General features: G+C 44.6%; 1 protein-coding gene across 1 annotated transcript in view; it reads left to right on the top strand.

Moving 5' to 3' along the window:
* KSR2 (kinase suppressor of ras 2) overlaps positions 1 to 20,864 on the top strand; it is a 2,099,185-nt gene that overhangs the window by 358,966 nt on the left and 1,719,355 nt on the right. Inside the window, exon 3 of the mRNA XM_069212691.1 lies at positions 18,425 to 18,575. Coding sequence (XP_069068792.1) covers positions 18,425 to 18,575 — 151 coding nt within the window. The remainder of the gene's footprint in view (positions 1 to 18,424; positions 18,576 to 20,864) is intronic.

The raw sequence follows: 20,864 nt of genomic DNA on the forward strand, positions 1-20,864 counted from the left end.
ATTTCTGGCGATCATTTAAACCGTATTTGTTCACATTAGCTTTAAATACTATTTAGCCACACAACTAAATTATTTTGTACCAATCAGTAGACAGCACCCCATGCCCTTCTTTCTGTCTCTCTCTAATATTCCTTACAAAGAGCCCCAAAAGAGACTTTTAGAGGTAGTTGGTAGGCGTTTTAAAGATATTCACTAAGAAAGGGTCACTATTTGTTTTTTTCCACATTCACATCACCATGCCCACATGGTGCATGCTATAACACCCTACCAATGCTTCTGTCTTTCAGAGGTGAGGCACAAATAACCGATTTTGTGTTTTCTTCTTATACAACACTGTTTAGTCATCTCTCATCAGGATTCTCACCTTAGATTCTAGGGAGAATGCTGAACATTGTCAAACACTCACCCCCAGTCATAGATCTGGGTTTAATCCATCGTTCTTTTGCTCACCATGCCACCCCAGATTTAGGCCCAGATCACTGTACTGGGGGTGAATGTTTGACAATGTTCAGCATTCCGTCCATCACTTGTTGTTTTTGCTTTGTCGCCCTAAGTGGGAAGGGTATGCCCAGACGTGGGTCCCGTGCTTCCCATGCCATTGGATTCAAGCTAGCCTGGCTGATGAGGGGTGAAACCCCGAAACCGGTCCCAGGATGCTTGTTTCCAGTCCAGGGAAGACCTGGCCTAGCAGTTCGGGCTGGACTGTTCCCATGGGGAACAGGGTCAAGACTGATTTGCATATGGCTGGGTCCAAACTGGAATGGCATGGGCAGCAAAAAAACGATGGATTTAGGCCCAGATCACTGTACTGGGGGTGAATGTTTGACAATGTTCAGCATTCCATCCATCACTTGTTGTTTTTGCTTTGTCGCCCTAAGTGGGAAGGGTATGCCCAGACGTGGGTCCCGTGCTTCCCATGCCATTGGATTCAAGCTAGCCTGGCTGATGAGGGGTGAAACCCCGAAACCGGTCCCAGGATGCTTGTTTCCAGTCCAGGGAAGACCTGGCCTAGCAGTTCGGGCTGGACTGTTCCCATGGGGAACAGGGTCAAGACTGATTTGCATATGGCTGGGTCCAAACTGGAATGGCATGGGCAGCAAAAAAACGATGGATTTAGGCCCAGATCACTGTACTGGGGGTGAATGTTTGACAATGTTCAGCATTCCATCCATCACTTGTTGTTTTTGCTTTGTCGCCCTAAGTGGGAAGGGTATGCCCAGACGTGGGTCCCGTGCTTCCCATGCCACTGGATTCAAGCTAGCCTGGCTGATGAGGGGTGAAACCCCGAAACCGGTCCCAGGATGCTTGTTTCCAGTCCAGGGAAGACCTGGCCTAGCAGTTCGGGCTGGACTGTTCCCATGGGGAACAGGGTCAAGACTGATTTGCATATGGCTGGGTCCAAACTGGAATGGCATGGGCAGCAAAAAAACGATGGATTTAGGCCCAGATCACTGAACTGGGGGTGAATGTTTGACAATGTTCAGCATTCCGTCCATCACTTGTTGTTTTTGCTTTGTCGCCCTAAGTGGGAAGGGTATGCCCAGACGTGGGTCCCGTGCTTCCCATGCCACTGGATTCAAGCTAGCCTGGCTGATGAGGGGTGAAACCCCGAAACCGGTCCCAGGATGCTTGTTTCCAGTCCAGGGAAGACCTGGCCTAGCAGTTCGGGCTGGACTGTTCCCATGGGGAACAGGGTCAAGACTGATTTGCATATGGCTGGGTCCAAACTGGAATGGCATGGGTAGCAAAAAAACGATGGAGGGTGAATGTTTGACAATGTTCAGCATTCCGTCCATCACTTGTTGTTTTTGCTTTGTCGCCCTAAGTGGGAAGGGTATGCCCAGACGTGGGTCCCGTGCTTCCCATGCCACTGGATTCAAGCTAGCCTGGCTGATGAGGGGTGAAACCCCGAAACCGGTCCCAGGATGCTTGTTTCCAGTCCAGGGAAGACCTGGCCTAGCAGTTCGGGCTGGACTGTTCCCATGGGGAACAGGGTCAATACTGATTTGCATATGGCTGGGTCCAAACTGGAATGGCATGGGCAGCAAAAAAACGATGGATTTAGGCCCAGATCACTGTACTGGGGGTGAATGTTTGACAATGTTCAGCATTCTGTCCATCACTTGTTGTTTTTGCTTCAATCAACAGAGTCCATAAAGTTTTTATTTCCAAAATGAAGTTCTGCCTCTTCGTTCTCAAGACTGAGGGATACGAATTCGTCTGACCAATCGTTATTGGCTACGTATGCCCACTCCGGACCGGAATACCTCCTGCTCTGTATCCTTTTTCTTTTCAATTTTGCATCTCTCTTTGATTCTTTCTCACTGGTACTTTCCTCTTTGGCCAAGTCCTTTTCTTCACTTGGTGTTGGTACTACGACAGACACTTCCTTTCTTTTCTCTTTCACTCTTGGCCCTTCACTGTCGTTCAACGTTTCTCTAGTTCTTAATTTTACTGGCGATATGCTTGGTCTTCTTTTTGCACTGTGTCCACTTGATGGACCTGCAATCTCTTCTGAAGGAGTTTGAGCAGTTTCGTCCTGTTCTGCCCTGTCCCCTCCTTCTGGGGAGTCAATCAGGTTTTCCTTTTCTTTTTCTGTATCGTCTGCTTCTGGAAAAGCCCTCCTCTGATCAGGCTCTCCTGCTTCTTCACCTGTTTCGAGCCCTTTGTCACCGTTACTTTCTTCAGGCTCTTTGTCACTTTCAGCTGCTTCAGGCTCTTTGTTACCTTCAGCTGCTTCGTCGCTTTCTGAGGCTCCTCCTTGGTCTTTCCCAAGTGAATCAGTTGCTTCGTCCTCAGAGAATATTTCTCCCTCCTCTATTTCTGCCTGTTCGCTTCTAGTTTTTTTTCGCTCTGTCTCAGCGCTTGGTACTTTGTTATCAGGTACTGGCAGCTTCAGCGCTTCAACTTCCTCGTCTGTGGAACACAATACCCTCTTAGTGTGACTGGCGTGAATCCAGTTGGGAACTCCGGCACACTTCACAGCGGTGGTAGTCGTCAAAATCACTTGAAAAGGTCCTTTCCAACGGGGTTCCAAACACGACTTCCTCACGTGCTTCTTTATCACAACCCAGTCACCTGCTTTCAGGGCGTGTCCTGGACCTTGGATCGGTGGCAAGGTGGTTGCCTCCACCTGGTGAGAGAAAGAGCGAACCACATCAGCTAGACCTTTGCAGTAGTCTAACATCATATTATCTGTAATATTCAAAAGCGCATTTGCAGGAACTGCTGGAAGTCTCATAGCTCTGCCCATGAGAATCTTGTGTGGGGACAGTCCAGTCTTTCTGTCAGGGGTGTTTCTCATTGACATTAGTACCAAAGGCAATGCGTCAGGCCATTTCAAGTTTGTTGATGCGCATATTTTCGCCATTCTTGATTTCAATGTGCCATTCATTTGCTCCACTAGACCTGATGCTTCAGGGCGGTAGCTACAATGCAGCTTTTGTTCAATGTTCAGTGCTGCACAAAGCAATTTTATTACTTCATTATTGAAGTGACTTCCCCTATCTGATTCTAAAGAGATCAGGAATCCAAAACGTGGTATTAGCTCTCTCAAGAGTAGTTTTGCAACTGTGAGACTGTCATTCCTGCGTGTAGGGTATGCTTCGATCCAGTGACTAAAAATGCACACAACCAACAACACATACTTCAAGCCTCCATGCACAGGCATCTCAATGAAGTCCATTTGCATCCTGCTGAATGGACCCCCTGCTCTTCCAATGTGGCTCAAATTTACTACGGTTACCTTCCCTGCGTTCATCTGTTGGCAAATGACGCAACAGTGGCAAAGTGCTTCAGCAACTTGACGGAATTTGGGGTTAAAGCAATCAGTTTTAAACAACCTAATCATGGCATCCCTCCCAAGATGAGCTTGTCCATGGTAAAATCTGGCTATCTGTGTCAAAAGGCTGTTTGGAAGAACGAATTTCCCTTCACTTGAAACCCATAATTCATCTAGTCTCTTTACACATTGTGATTTGGTCCACGAGAGTTTCTCATCCTCACCGACATCATTCTGTAAGGATTTCAATTCGTCCATCGTATCTACCACCTTTAGAGCAAATATTTCGCTTGGTTCGAGTTCTGGTTCACTTATCAAATTCCATTCATCCCTAAGCAATATACAGTTCAATGCGTAAAACCTTGCGACTTGATCCGCATATCCATTTCCCAGAGAAACATAATCTTGTCCCTTCGAGTGTGCACTGCATTTTACCACTGCTACTTCTCCTGGTAGTTGGATGGCATGTAACAATTCTCTTATTCTTTCACCATTTTTCACTGGTGATCCTGAAGAGGTCATGAAGCCTCTCTGTGACCACAATTTTCCGAAATCATGCACTATTCCAAACCCGTACTGGCTGTCAGTGTAAATGGTAACTTTCATTAATGCAGAGAGTTGGCAAGCTCTAGTAAGGGCTACCAATTCTGCTACCTGTGCAGAGTAAATTCCTTGGAGCCAAGATGCTTCCAAAACACCTGTTACTGTACATACAGCGTACCCTGCTTTCAATATACCCAGTGCATCTCTTAAACATGAACCATCAACAAAAATAATTTGATCATTTTCTTCCAATCGGGTATCTTTGATATCAGGTCTTGGTTTGGTGCAAAATTCAGTCACCTGAAGACAGTTGTGCTCGATGTCTTCAGCGTTCTCAATTTCAGCATTTTCACTGGGAAACAAGGTTGCTGGATTCAACGTAGTGCACCTTTTCAGCTGCACATTAGGAGATCCCAGAATTATTGTTTTGTACCTTGTAAGTCTAGCACCAGTCATGTGCTGTGTTCGGGAACGTGTCAAAAGTATCTCGACTGAGTGAGGGACCATGACTGTTAAAGGGTGTCCCATCACTATTCCTTCACTCTGAGTGAGGCTGATACCAACTGCGGCTACGGCGTGCAAACACCCTGGCAGTGCTGCTGCGACCGGATCCAAAGTAGCTGAAAAATATGCTACTGGTCTGTTTACGCCACCATGGGCTTGGGTCAAGACAGACAAGGAACATGCATCACGTTCATGACAAAACAATGTGAAAGGCTTTGTGTAGTCAGGCATACCTAAAGCTGGAGCCCTACACATGCATTCTTTCAATTCAATAAAAGCATCCATCTCATCTCCTTTCAGCTCAATTTCATCCAATGCATCCTTCTGGGTCAGTTTCAGTAAAGGTTTTGCTAGTGTTGAGAAGTTGGGAATCCATTGGCGACAGTAGCTCACCATCCCCAAAAACTTCCTCACCTCCCTCCTCGTCTTTGGGGGACTCATTTGAAGTACACATGTTATTCTTTCCTTCATTATTCTCCGTGACCCTTTCTCTATTTGGTGACCCAAATATTTCACTTTCTTCTGACAGAACTGTAATTTTGAAGGAGACACCTTGTGTCCATTCCTTCCCAAATGGTTCAATGGGGCAATGGTGTCGGCTGTGCAGTCACTTTCTGTCTTGGATGCAATCAGTAAGTCGTCAATGTACTGTACTAGGCTTGACTCGAATGGCAACTCCAACGCTTCCAAATCTTTCTTTAGAATCTGATTGAAAATTGACGGTGACTCCGAAAACCCTTGAGGAATTCGACACCAACTGTAATCTCTGACTAAGAATTTGAAACAAAAGAGAAATTGGCTGTCCTCATGAAGAGGCACCGAAAAGAATGCTTGTGACAAGTCGATGACTGAGAACCACTCAGCATCACAAGGGACTTGAAACATTATCACAGCTGGGTTTGGTACTACAGGGCAACATTTTATTATTATGTCATTTATTTTCCTCAAGTCCTGCACAATTCGGACCTTTCCACTTGGCTTTATTAGTCCCATAATTGGTGAATTACATGGACTGCTTAACAGTTCTTTCAGTACTCCCTGTTTTACAAACTCATCAATGAGTTGGGCGACTTTCATGAGGGTGTCTTGTGCCATATGGTACTGTGGGGTCTGGGGAAAGGTTACATTGGGTTTTACAGTCACTTTCACTGGTTCCACTCCTTTCACCAATCCCACCTCTTTTCCTGTCATATCCCACACTTCTTTTCCGACTGTTTCCTGTAACTCAGCAGGAATATCTGCTTCAGTGATCATCGGATAAAGGGTAATCAGGGGATACTCTTCATCGACAGTCTCCATCTCATCCCCTTCTGCACTGTCCTCTTCTTCCCCATCACTGCTCGTCTGAATTCTAATTCCATCGTTCGAACACATAATCGAACATCCCAATTTGCACAATAGGTCTCTCCCTAGCAGTGATATCGGGCTTGAGTCACATATCACAAAATTATGTGTCCCTTGATAGTTACCAATTCTGACTTGTACTGGATCTGTGATTGGGTTCGTCAGGTACCTGTTTGCTACTCCCACTACTTGAACTGTTCTCCCTGAAAGTGGCAAATTTGGCACTTCAATGCTCCTAACAGTGGAACGTGTAGCTCCTGTGTCAACCAAGAATGAAACGCGATGACCCATAACTCTTCCCTCCGAATACAGACCATTTTGATCAACTTCAAAAGATGCTGCAAGCACACAATTTCCCTCCTCATCTGAACTTCCACTCTCCCATACATCGTTTATTCCATTCTCGCTGTGTAGTGGGAATTGGTGTACTGTGTCATTTTGACTCATTCCCTGACCCGTGACCTGTTGAGGAAGCATTGCTTGCTGCTGATTCATTGGTGCTAAGGGTATTTGCATTTGCTGATTAGGTACCATAGGAAACTGCTGTTGCATTGGCTGCAATTGTGTCATTTGCACACGGGGCATTTGCACCTGTTGCGGTTGCATGGGTTGTAAACCCTGCAGCTGGTTTATATTGTTTTGGAAATTTGGGTTTGGACCTCTCAGTTTCGGTCCTCTCATAGTCTGGAATGCATTGACATCATTGTTTTGCTGACCTACACCTTCCTGCACCATCATTGGGCACTCCGGTTTCCAATGCCCGACGATTCCGCACGTGTGACATGGCATCACCTTCTTCATTGCCTGTATACCATTTGGAATCATAACGGTATTCAAATCAGGACCATTATTCACAAAACCTCCTCGGCCTCTGCCTCTCATCTGCGGCTGAAACATAGCATTTCCCTGCTGCTGCTGCTGCTGCGGCATCTGTTGTTGAAAACCTTGCAAACCTTGTAAACCTGTCTGAGCTGCTCTGAGCTGCATCACCATCACCTTTTCTTTCAATCTTTTCTGTTTGGTCTCAATCTCATCACTGCAGTATTTTGCATAATTCAACACTTCATCGATCGACTTCGACTGCCAACAAATCAAATGCGTTTTAATCATCTGGCTAATTTCGGGTCTCAGCCCTTCCACAAACCTGAACACAAAATGGAGCATGTCCTTTGGCTCAATCGTTTCCGTGCCACTGTAATTTTTAAACGCTTTCAACAACCTCTCATAATACGCGTGTATAGATTCTTTAACCTCTTGGGCGGTCCTGTCAATCCTTTGCCAATCCACATTTTTCGACGCAACCTTGGTTTTCAAGTGCTCGATCACCTTGTGGTACAAACTCATTACCGTAGGTGATGGCGTACCTGTGTCCCTATCTCTCTCTGGTTCACTCGTCGGCCAACCTATAGCCCTTTTACAATCTTCCCACAAATCTGCCGGAACCACAATTTCAAATAAAGTATTCAGGTCTTCCCAGAGACACTTCGCGAGTTTCACAAATCTATCTGTTTGTTGATACCACTCAATCGGCTTCTCTCTCAATTTGGGAAAGTCATCCGTAAAGGATTGAATATCGCACCTGTGCCATGGTACATGTACAAGTTTTCCCCCTGCTGTCTCTCTCATTGGTAACATAGTTATCAGATCGTCATTCTGTTGTTTTTTCTCATTCCGCTCTAGAGTATTTTCTTTCTTTTTGTCCTTTTTCTTAACCCATCTACTTTCCCACTTGTCTAAACATCTCCAGACCTGTGCACTCTGCAGTATCTCCTTAAGGTGTGTTTTCATCCCTGCGGATCTCATGTGTTCAAAATCTTTTGTCTCAAAGTCTATCCTGTAACTTCTGCTCAGGTGTTTAGTCTTACTTATATCGATCTTGTTTCTGTCTGCGATTTCTTGTAACTTCTTATGTATGTTGCTCACTTCTCTTGTAATCCTAGGGCACATGTATCTTAGTTCTTCCTCTGTGTATGATTCTAATCTGTTCAAACCCATTGTTCCCTCTACCAGTTCATCTGCCTCCATACCCAACCTTATTTTATTCAGGTATTCTTCTCCCTTCCCGCTAGATGTACTCTGTGGGGAGTTCAGGCTGTTGAACCATTGTGTTAACTGTTGCGCGTTCAGTCCCATCAGTGTAGCAGTTACATCAACTGCCACTGACGGTTTCTGTAATGTTTCAGTCTGTGAGGTTAACGGTACTAATAGTGGTGGATGTGACCTTACTACGGTTGACGGAGCACAAATTGGAATTGGACTAAATTCCGACAAGGACCCAGATCCATTTGGCAGTGCCGCTATCGGAGTTGTCTCTGGAGTGGTTTCTATGCATCTTCTCCCTGTCCCATTCTGTATCATTAACCCTTGGTCGCTTGTGCTTGAATTTGCCTGTATGTACAGTGGTACTGGTGGACCTACAGTGATAGGTAGAGATAATGCGTCTGGATTCTGTCTGTTAACCGAATTCTGTGGCATGTTAATCCCCACATTGTGGTTCATCATTGCTGGCATACCTAACTGGCTTTCTACTACTCGCACTTCTTGTGTTTGCTTTTGGGGCATTGAGAACTGTGTTGATTCAGCTTGACTCAATGTCGGTCTCTGATAGTTTTGTCCTCCCTGCACCATTGTATCAGAAGTCATTCCCATGTTATGCTCATCACAGCAGTGCCTTTGAACCTGTGGCTGATAGTTATCAGCAGGTTTCAATGTAGGCACGTCTGGGTATATTCTCTGAATCTGTGGTATTTGTGGTGAGAAAGGCATGTCGGAGCTGCTCGGCCTCTGAGATATGCTCAAATTTGGTGTTACATTACCCTGTATTGGTTCTGGAGGGGCAGTACTAATGCTTGAGCCTTTTTCGCTTTCCACATATGGTGGTGGGCGATCATTCAGCAATTGTATAATGAACTCTTCATCATCTGACTCGTCTCCCCTTTTCGAGTTTCTATTGCTCTCTCTCTCTCTGGACTGACTCCTGTTTGTCTTATAGGTGGCTTTCCTTCCTTCCGTCTCCGCTTCATCAGTAATCGCTGGAAAGAATTGAATCCCCTGCAATACGTCTGATCTCCAAACCTTTTGTGTGCTGTCCCATCTAGCATCCGCTAGTGTCTTTTCTACTTTTCTTATTCTTGTCTCCAATTTCTTTTGTTGTTGGTTTCTAGCTATTAGCTTCCAAATTGCTAGTGCCTCAAACTGTGCTGGTCTTGGAGGTACTTTCATGTCATATAGCGCAAATTTCAGATTTTCTAAAACTCTTAGATTAAACGACCCGTGGATAGGGAACGCTACACTTCCATGTTTCTCTGTTAATTTTCACCATTGTTTTAACCAAAGACATGGCGCTACACCCTTTTCTTCAATGACAATGTAAGCTGGTGTACCCTCAGGCGGTGTTTCTTCTCCTACATTCGCTTTAATATAAACATCTGCCCTCATGGCACTCTTAAATGCTTTGAAAAATTTCATCTTTAGGTCTTTTGTTTTTCTAAAATATGTAATCAATAAGCGACTTTAATTCCCGGAATACTCTTCGCTTGCCTTTCCCCTTCCAATTGCGCTTCACGGACTGCGTCCAATCCGTGCGCGACTCTTCTCACCAACTGACCTATCCCAGCGCGGCTCCTAGTGACGTCACACCCACACACTGCGGTTGACAAAGTCCCGCGGCTTGTCCTCTTTTCATTCGGCTTCACTCATAAACTAATTTCTGCAATATAACGCAAGCACTTAACCAAAAGAATAAAACAGATCTGTCGGTTTACTACAGGAAAGGTAATACAATCGCTTCAGAAACCTTAGGGATTTTTCACTAGCCTCGGCAGTTATTCCATCTTTCTCAGTTTCCCACTTTCGCAAGCAAAATTTGACCCGCAAACTTTACTCTCAACTGATCAATGAACTATTCTAGTGCACTTTAGAATTCGTCAAATCTCAAAGTCGAAGTTTTCTTTCACTCTGCAACATTCATACCGACTTGTTGACCATGCCCGATCAACCTATTAAACCTGACCAGATCACAACATCAAACAAGTGTCACATACACTTTTCAACATACTCCGGAGTCTCTTGACCTCGCAGGGCCCGTCTCAACATCAACAACCACGTGGACAATTTTTTCTGCTCAAAGCGCTACACACACGTGAAGTTCGGCGACTTCCCTACTCTCACACTTTTAGAGTAACACTCCTCTAATATCTTTTAACCCCCCTTAAAATTCTCACAAACTTCTCAATTAATCTGCGGCGATAAGCTGTGCAAGCGCGAAACCCTAACTTCACTCATACCGTCACTAGAAACGCTGAGACCATTCTCATACCTCCATGTTCCTCATTCGCAAGCTCCGAGATTCCGGGAAAGTCATTGGGGACTTAGGGCATCATCATCCCTCCAACTTGTTTTATCAAAGAAAATTCTAACTTGACTCTGTCTATTGTTCGGATGGGGTCCCAAAGGGCTAAACCATCCTCTGCTACCATCTACTGATAACGCGTCCAGCCCTTATAAATTACCTGTACCTGGACACGTTGGAGGTCGGTGAATCTTTTAACCGAGTCGGACTCTCCTCATCCTAAAATAGTCGAGTCACTCAGATCAATAATCAATAACTATTGTAATCGGTAATCAATACTCAATTAATAGATCAATATAGCACATCAGAAATCAATAACAGTTGGTATTTCGGCGCACCATGACCTTTCAGTCATGAATAACCACACCAGTTTATTAAAAGTTAGTGAATTTATTTCCCTATATTAACAAAGCTAGCACGATGTATATATGTCTCAAAAACAATTGATATATGTATATGAACATTACTAGCTGTCCATAACGGCGGAAGAAACGTAATCTACGCAAAATCTGAATAATGATACACTCTGTTATCGCAATGCAAATCACTAATATGACTAACTGTATTTGACTAATTTCATACATTGGTCAGCATAACAAGATTTCAATTTAGCATGATACATTGAATGAATACCTCGACTAACCTCTAATTAGCATTGGCATGTGGGGCTTCATGCAAAACGAATTTAGTCAACACAAATTTGGAAAACTTCTAGCTAGGACCCTATCAAAATAGCAGTTGGTACCTAAAAGGAAAAAAACACAATGCATAATACATTTATCCTTTCATATTTACCAAATACAATCAGCATTCAAGAAAAGTCTTCGTCCTTCAGGTACCGGTTGGTCAGCATGGGGCAAATTTCAAAGGGGGCAAAGTTAAGGGCAAGTTTCCTTGCAGCGGCAAGGAGAATGGGGCAAAGTTACTGCATGGGCAAGAAGGGGGCAAATCACAGGTTAAAGTCTCTAGGGTGAGAATTCTTAAAGTCTCTTTCTCTCAGATAGAGAAAAGGGCATCAGGGTGTCGTCCAAAATGGAGTCTGGCATCAGGCTTCAAACTGGCATCGAGGAAAATGGCTGACTTCTCTTTGTCCGGTGGGTTTAAGTAAGAAACATTCCAAATTCTGCAGGGTTTTACATTGGAGGGTTCATAGGTTGGCTTCAAATTGTCCAATGAAAATTGTCTTTTACTAGCGCTCATTTATGCATACACTGTCCTTGGAGCCTTGGAACACAAGTTGTAACATGGTTTGCCAATTATTTTACTATCTGTACCTTCATTGTCCGCACCTGCAGAGACTGACCTTGTATCAAAGGGGATGAAACCGGCCTAGTACGAAACCTTGGAGATAAGTGTATCAGTCAGCTCTACTGGAAAAATACAACTTCAAGCAAGAATATATGTTTCATTAGTTCAAGGAAAAACCACGCAGTTAGAATTTGAAACCAGGCAACTAGGCCAAAGCCTGTACTAAATTTAAGCTAAGCAAAACAGTTTTTAAACAAGAAATCATGGCATACATTTGCAATTATGACGGATTACTACATTTTCAATACTTCATGATTAATAAAGCTTGTTTACAATGATGGCGAACTACCCCGAGGGCACAATTTCCCTCGTACATTATTTTCTTTACTAAAATCACACTTCATTATATTTTGTTTACTCGATATGTATGAATATATGTCGGACCTTCTTTTTCTGCGTCATCAACAGTAATAAAGTGAAACAGACAACATAAAAAACCCACACTAATTTAGAAAAATTTAGTAAAATGTAATACATTATTTGACACCAAAATGGCCAAAATCCAATCTCTAGAACCAGAGTTATGATTTTTAAAGTTTGAGGTGAAAAATAGCACCTAAAAGATCAAAGCGTAAACTGTGGACATCGAGGAACGCAAGACCGGGGCAAGGGTGAAAGTTGTGGCCGACCACAAAGCCCTGGTCACATACACTAAGTGGACTTTCAAGAAAAATGCCAGAGGTTGTAAAGTTTAACGGGGCAAGGCTCCAGCATGTCTGAAGAGGAGGTGTCGTCGGGGAGCTGTTGGAAAAAGTTGTGGTGAAAATGTCTACATTCGGATGTAGTCTCTTTCTTGGAAGTACAAAATCTCCCGCAGGCTGTAGCTGACAGGGGCTTCATGAGGCCGGATACCTTTTCTGTGAGGAGCCACTGATAAGGATTTGCGGCTGTAGAGAAAATCGTAGCAGGAGCTGCCCGAATTGAGGCCGAGCGGCGATGTACCTTGGGCAGATCAGCGAGCAGGGAGGTCCAGGTCTCATCAGTTCTCAGAACACGTTTTAGCTGAAAACCTTCTAAGTCCCAAGATTTGGGCTGTCTGGCCATCTTTAGCACTACTTCCAAGGGTCCAGGATTGGAATGGAATCACTTGAAGGATCAAGAATCACTGAGTCCAGGTGTGAGTTCAAGAAGGTTTAGCTGGAGCTTTTTCTGTCCCTGAATCTCTGATTAGGAGGCCATTCAACTAGCCCTTAAAGTCACTCTGGAAATCCTGGGTTCAAGCAGAAAAGCAGCTTCGAAGCAGCAGTGCAGTCCTCTGAGTTCCCAAGGCAGGCTTCAGGCAGCAGGCAGTCCTCTCGTTGCAGGAGGATAGTCCTTTGAAATACACAGCTGGCCACAGGCAGCAGATGAGTTCTCTGAGAGTCCTCCCACAGGTCCAGCATTGAACTGAAGAGTGGGGTTGAGTCCTAAGACACCAAACATAAGATTTCTACATGCTGCTCCCAATCAAAAGTAACCACTTATCAAATGTAATAAGGGAACTTAATGTTATCTTGTGGGTGGGAAACGTATGCCTCAAAGTAGTGAAAAAAATACATTTATGAGTTTTTCGATACCCAGATATTGTGAAACGTAAAAGTACATGCCCAGAATGTTTAAATACAACACACCCTGCCTTATGGGCTGTTTAGTGTCTAACTTAGGGCTCATTTGTATGTAATAAAAAGGGGGGTTTATGCCTGGCAATGGGTTTATTGGCCACTTCGCATTGGCAGTTTAACCTTTCTCACCCTTTACATGTGGAAGCTTACAAATGCATTATGATGTCAAAGGGATAAATGGTCAACAATGTTTCCTGCCTTCAATATTGTCTAAACATATGTATAACTCGCCTCCGAGTCCTCTTTCTTAAATAATGCGTTAATGAGTTAATTGATACAGGTCACAAAGCTGACACAGAGGTAAACTTCTTTTGTCACTTTTAAATTGAAATCAGAAGGATCTGACTGTGACAAAGCACTGCAGTAGCAAAGCAAGAGAAGAGTTTTCTTTTCCAAAACGCTGATTAGCTTTTGTTTGAATAGCTGCAGCAAGCATGTGTAGATATTTGATTTTCTATGTTGAACTAGGACTTGATACCCTAACAGTATGAGCTTTTAGTGCCTATAGTTTCAAACAGTTTAGATCTCAATCAGTGCTTACTTTGTGAAAATCATAAGTGCCAGCGCCCTTTTCAGGAAGCTACTGCGGTCTGCACCACCCATTGCCCCGTTAGTACTGCCAATGACAGTATCAACACACCAACTAACCTTCTTAATCTACAAGTGTGACAATTCAGACTATTACAGGCCACACAAGGCTATGAGAATTGTGTGAGCAGCAGCTATTCGTTTTTAATGTACATTGGCTTGTTGTTGTGCTCGTCTCAAAATTAGAAAGACAGACCCACGATGTGGTGGACTGTCACTAGAGCTGGTCCCAACATGTGCCCGTGTCGGGCACCAGAAACCACTGGTTCAAATTAAGCACTGACCCCAATATCACCTAAAGTGTTAAATCCCCAGTACAAGTATTGGACTGATGATTTCTGTATTGGACAGATATTTTCAAAAAGCATTGTGTTTCATCTTGTCTCAGATGTTTTTAGGCCAGGTGAACTTCAAAACTATTATTCCGAATTTTAAACATACCTCCTCCATCTCAACATTTTGATGCACTCCCCAGAGTGAGTTTTCATGAGTTTCCTTTTGGGGGCTAGTCAGTCTTTCACATTTGTGCAGAGTGCTTGTTCATAGCATGTGTACAGTATTTCCCATCACGAATCTCTCTCCTTCTCATGGCTGCACCACTCTTGAGAGACTATTGTTGAAATGTAAAGCTATGCCTCTTGAAGTTCTATGTCTTATTGCATCCAATGGCTTATGTGCATGTGGCGGTGGGGATTGTGTTCGTAGGAGGGAGGACAGGATAGAATAATAATAAATATTTTGTGAAATGTAGTTTATATCCTGAAATCACAAACATCTGTGCTGTACATGTACGGGCATCCTGTGCAAATGGAAAAGAAAACCTGTTGGTAATCCTTCCTCTCAAGGGAAAACTCGTCTTTCTGTTTCATACAAGCCAGGCTCCCTTTAATCGCACTGTGAATTCTCACTTGGAGTGCTGATAACCAGCTTATATTGGAAAGCAATTTGCCTTCCTGAGATATTTGAATCCAGCCTACTCGCAAGGATCCTTCAGCACACGGAGTCCAGCACTCTTCTGTTAATGTATTTAATGTAGATTAACATCTCCAAAATGGAAAACCTGAATTCATCTAAAGGATAGGTGGCTACCAAAAGTAGTTTGAGTAAATGTTCACAGTGTGGCTAGCAGTCCAGCCTTTGATGAAAAATACAATGCAAAATCCTTTGGATTTTGTGAATTTAATATCAAACAGTCTTCCAAAACGAAGAATAGCGTAACATATAGTGGTTGAGCCACTGATGTAAACTCTGTTTTTACGTCTTAAAACCATACATGAAATATAGAATATAGATGTTTTCTCTTCTGTATTTTCTATATTTATATGACCTCCCCCAACCTTTTTTGTGAGTGTTCCGCTCCATATTGAATGAAAAACAAACATTGGCAGAGCCCATTGGTCACAATTTGAAATCAGCTAGGGTGGAGGCTCAGGGAGAGTGCGCGGTGGGGGCCACAAGGAGGTTTGGGGGCAGGAGGATGGCAGTAGTACAGATGGAGTAAGTGATATACCTTTGGCATCCTGGTCTAATAAGCTCCACATCTAATTAAACAGGCTCCACTTGTGCTTTAAATATAAAAACAAAGCATATTTATATTGAAACCACTGTAGATCAAAGGCACAAACCTATTTTGTGGTCGTAAACACTGTAATTTGGAAAATAGGTGAGTTTTCAACTGCCCAATAGGCTTTTACTATGTACTAAACCCATTTTAGGACACTATACACTTTCATTAACTCCTAAAATACGTTTTCAAGTGAATACTGATTCACAGACTGGAAGGAGTGTGTTGTGGGCCTCCCTTCGAACTGCAAATCGATATGATATATATCAACGTTCTGCGATGTAATCCAGTCGCAGAACACTGAAAATTTACCAACTCCAGAGTTGGGATAGTAATGTATTTGCAAAAGGGAAGGGGTCTTCTTTGTTTATCAAAAGAAAATCTTGTTGAGGAGGAGGCAGTGGTCAAAGGGAACAAAGCCAGCTCTCCAGCAAACAAATGTTTACTTCATTTCATGCGCTATTCTGCTGGCCATAGTGATCCCCCCATCCTGATGATGGTATTCTATTGGAGTAAGTCACAGTTTGCAACCTACCTAATTAATGTTCATGAGGTAGGTCAGATTGTGACTCACTCTGAAAGAGAAATTTGCAAACCAACATATTAGTACATAATCCACTTCTCAGAATTCCATACTAGTTGCACTAGGCCCTTTATAACTCACTGCTCTACTTAAGGTACAGCACATTAATCTTCAGACAGAAAAAATACATTTTTGTTTTAAAATTTCCATTGGTAGCATATCAAATACATCCACTTCAAAGATGGCCGTCATTTTAATGAAAAACAGGGTGCTGCTTTGTCACAGCCACAGTATGAACACGAATACAGGGTACAGTCCATAGGGTTGAATATTGACATTCAAGTGACTCGTTCTCCAAGACTAACATTAAAGTCTCACAGGTGATGAATAGACACATGAAGCACAGAGAGAAAGAATGTGGAGGACAGTTGCAGCTTCTGCCAGGAAGGAGTAAGCGGTGGGGCGATGGGGGCAGTAAAAAAAAAACAAAAAAAAAAACGTACCTGCCCCTCTGTGATCCGCTCCTCCTGCTCCTGCCGCCTCTTGTCTTCTTCCCTTCCCAACCACTCCAGAATCTTCTCTCCTGCTGTTACACAGCATGAAAGAAGTACCGCGATTGGCCGGAGTGAGCAGAAATGCCACTCAGAGAGCGAGTGGGGCACTGCGCTGGGTCTCCACCTGGCTGTAAAACACAGCCGGGTGGAGAGCTTCTAAGTGCGCATATTGGGTTTGGCCAGCCTCAGGCGGCCGGCTAAACTGACATGCGCACTTAGAAGGGCACCTCTACTCCTCCTCCACTTGTTGACATGGAGGAGGATGGCCCTGCCCTGCCCTACGAAAGTGGAAAAATAAAGGGATAATAAAATACTTTTATTATCCCTTTATTTTTCTGCTTTCAGCAGCGGGGCGACGCTCCTCCACCATAGCGGAGGTGCTGCCCCTGGTGGAGAATAGGATATGAGGTACGGGGGAGAGAAAGAAAGAGAGCAAGAAAAAGATGAGAAGCAAGTAGCAATGTGGGAACGTCCAAGGGCAGGAAGCGAGGTGCGAGCAGAGAGAAAGAGGGTTGGAAAGAAATATAAGCAGAGAAAAAAGTAGGAAGGGTCATACGCTCCCACGGAGTGCAAAAAGTTAAATGGAACAGAACCAAACCAATAGATAAATGGTTCAGTGGTGTAACAAAAGTCCCCCACAGCCCCAGCTGGACGGGAGAGAGTAGAGGGGCGAGCTCCAGGGGCCCTCTGCACGGTTCAGAGCGTGGGGGCATGGCCAGCTTTACAGTGGTGCTTCCAGTGCAGCTACTTATGGCACTGACTTTGGGGCAGGCGCTGTGTTTAAAAATACCTTCTATGTTTAGAAGCAGTGACCTTGCTTGTGCATCCAGCAGTCTTCAAGCAACAATAAAAGTGTCAGTAATACTTTTGTGATTAATGTTACTGCTGGTGAGAGATCTGAATTTTGTCTAGAGGCAGTTTTTACTCATCATAAAATAGCACAGAGGGATAATGTGCTTGCTGCAAATAATGTGTGTGTGTGTACCATGCAGATCACTCACAAAACTGTGAGTGAACTATGAGTAGGGCTTCAAAAACTAAAATGAAATGTACTACGGGGGGCTATGGAGAGGTGAGGGGCACTGTTGGAGAGTAGTAGTGAGGAAATTCATGGAGAAGGAGGTCATGGGGGGGGGGGCGTGCCAAAAAAGCCTGTTGCACCAGGTTCCACCAGCGCTGGGGCCAGCCCTGCATGGAGGGCCCCTTCATGTATTTTGCAGGGGGAGGGGCTCAAGTTTTGTTAAATCACTGAAAATGTTTTCTCAGGGCAGCAGTAGAATGTTAGACTCAACCAATTAAAAAGCAGGGCAAATCCTAAACGCGCAAAGGGAGTAATAGACCCACCGATAACAAGCTGACCAGAAGTTGTTCACATTGGGGAGAATACCACCAAGAGATGGAACATCAGGTTATATACAGTCTTCTGCCTCTTCTGCGCAATAGCTGCCAATGAAATTACTGCAGTTTAGCTAGTTGTGGCTTTATTTTGGCCTATTTTTAGCCTTCCTTCAATGATGTCCATGGGTGAAGAGAGCGCCAAATGTTACCTGCTCAAAGCCGCCCATGCTATGAACACTCAGATGTATAAGTGAACATGGCGGTGACAGTTCATTTCAGCGCCTTATGAGGTGCAAAACCTGAGAGATACTTTATGGGTAAAATACTAAGCGAATAAAAGAGAACTGAAACGCATTTTAACAAAGCATGCTTCTCTGTTATTCGTAGCTTCAACATCGTATCATAGTTTATTCTCATTTCTGTAGGAAATTGACCCAGGCCAATTGACTCTGGAAGAGTTGCTGGAAATGGCAGATGAGCAGGTTTGCGAGACCGTGATGAGGTTTGGGGCGACCAGCGAGGAGTGTGCACGGTTGAATGCATCTCTTTCCTGCCTCAGGAGTGTCCATAAATCAGGTGGGTATAAAATGCACGTGCAGATCATTTGTTTGTTTACAGATTTGTGTTGACGCGTTTTTTATTTCTTCATGGCATTACAGGTGGGCTCGATTATATTACGATAAACGGGCGAATTATTCTCATTGTTGAAGTGCGATTTCAGTAGAGTTAAAAAAAAAAAACATTCGTTATGTTTCTTGTACACTAAACGAGGGCATTTGCCTCAAATCAGACACTAAAGAAATGAACGAGAATTGTAAGACGTGACAGACTTTCTCTTACTTTTTGCAAAGTACTTCTTAGAACAGTAGTACTTCTAATCTTTCAAAACTGCTATTGAATACATAACTATAACTCAAGCGGATCCAAATGCATTTAACTTGACCATACACTCATAAAACTTCAGAATGAGTTTTAGGCGAACGTCGCCCTGCTGTAAAAAATATAATTTTTTTAAATATTTCTTTTTAATGTATGTTAAAGCAATGGAGTGAAGAGATGTCCATTTGCACAAAGATTGCTTGGCAGGGACTGTGGACTGCAGGCACCAGTATCAGTATCCCTTGTGGCAGGGGAGGCCTCCCTTGTCTTACTTTTGGACCAGGAGGCTCTTTAAAACGCCTTCAACTACTCCCGGAGCACGAGATGGACTCCTGGCTTGGAAGGGGCTGCAGTAACCCTTGCGGCTGGGGAGGTCGCCCTTGTCACGCTTTTTCACCAGGGGGGGCTTTGAAACCCCTGCAACTACGCCCGGAGCGCGAGACGGATTTCTGGCTTGGCAAGGGTCATGGACTGGAGGCATCAGTATCCCTTGCAGCAGGTGAGGCTGCCCATGTCACGCTTTTCACTAGGGGGCGCTTTAAAACCCCTGAAAGTACTCCTATAGCACGGGAGGTGCCAAAGAACATGCTGTAGAGAGCCACCCGGGCTCTCCTATACTTTGTTGCCCTCTGAGAGCAAGGGGGCGGGTGAAAGCCTGAGTTAATAAATTAAGATATGGCTGCTGACCTGGCAGTCTGTTCTGGTGCCGAATGAAAGTGTGGTCTCTGTTACTGGCTGAGTGGATGGGGGCCCACACCACATTAGCGACAAGAGTTGGATCCGCGGAGAAAAGAAGGGAAAAAAAATCTCGACAACTGTGCCGTGCACGGCTGAACCAGACTCGCTCCTCTACACTAGCGAGTCTGGTGGTGGACCCACCCCTTCCCCGCTGCCAGACTGCAGGCACAGTGCGAGCTCCATGTACCGACACCCAGCATCGGCGAGCGGCCTACCTGCTCTTGACTGCTCACTCTGTCGCTCTGCAGAACAAGGGGTGTGCGCGCACACCGAGCACAACGCGGAGACACTGCTTTGCAGGCACGGTGCCTGTGGAGGCTGCGTGGTAAACGGCCCCATGTGGTGTTTCCGTCCCAGGCAGGCCGGCGTGAGGACCCAGGAAGGCGGCCCCCACACAATGATCAGGAGCAAGGTAGGCTTGGCCTTCTCCCTGAAGAACACAGCTCACCCCAATTTAAAAAATAAAATAAAAAAAGATGAGCAGCCCAGGTCATGGGTAATGTAAGGTGAAAGGGCAAAGAAGAAATGTAGACAAATCTCACATTAAAATAGCACGCACCTATGAAGGACTGACTGCATGTTGCCAGACAGCAGTGCCTGAACCAGGGCAGACACCCTAACACTCAAATACACTACCTGGAAAGAGAAAAAAAAATAACAACAACAACAAGAGCACAAAATCAAACATATGGACTCCATATATGGCATTCACTCAACAAGATGAGTACATCACAGCAGAGCTGAGAACAGCAGCCTGCACCTGCTCCCCCACACGTTCACTCCTCTGTAGCAGCTCTACCCCCATTCAGCCAGCTCATTGACCCCGCCACTGCTGCACCACGCTGGTGTCTCTAGCTCGGCCATTTAGACAACTACTTCTGCACTACGAGGGAAACCGATGGGGCGGTGCGTAGAACATTGATGCTACATATAGGAGGCGACCAACTTCACAAACTCTTCGACACGCTCCCTAACACAGGAGATGCAACAGGCTATGATGCTGCGGTGGCGGTGCTAAACCGGCACTTTGACCCTCAACTTAACCCTGATTATGAACGTTTCAAACTGTGCCAGGCCCAGGAGACAGATGTGGAATCAGTAGATATGTTCTATGCCAGGCTCCGGAAGCTTGCCAGCACATGTGCGTGCCTGAAACAACACAAGGAGATTCGAGCACAAATCATCCAGGGATGCTGGTCCAACATGCGGTGGAAACTAATCATTCGACAGCCCGGTACCTCCCTTGAT

Source organism: Pleurodeles waltl, chromosome 11, assembly GCF_031143425.1.
Source record: "Pleurodeles waltl isolate 20211129_DDA chromosome 11, aPleWal1.hap1.20221129, whole genome shotgun sequence".
In the NCBI taxonomy this organism is placed as follows: Eukaryota; Metazoa; Chordata; class Amphibia; order Caudata; family Salamandridae; genus Pleurodeles; species Pleurodeles waltl.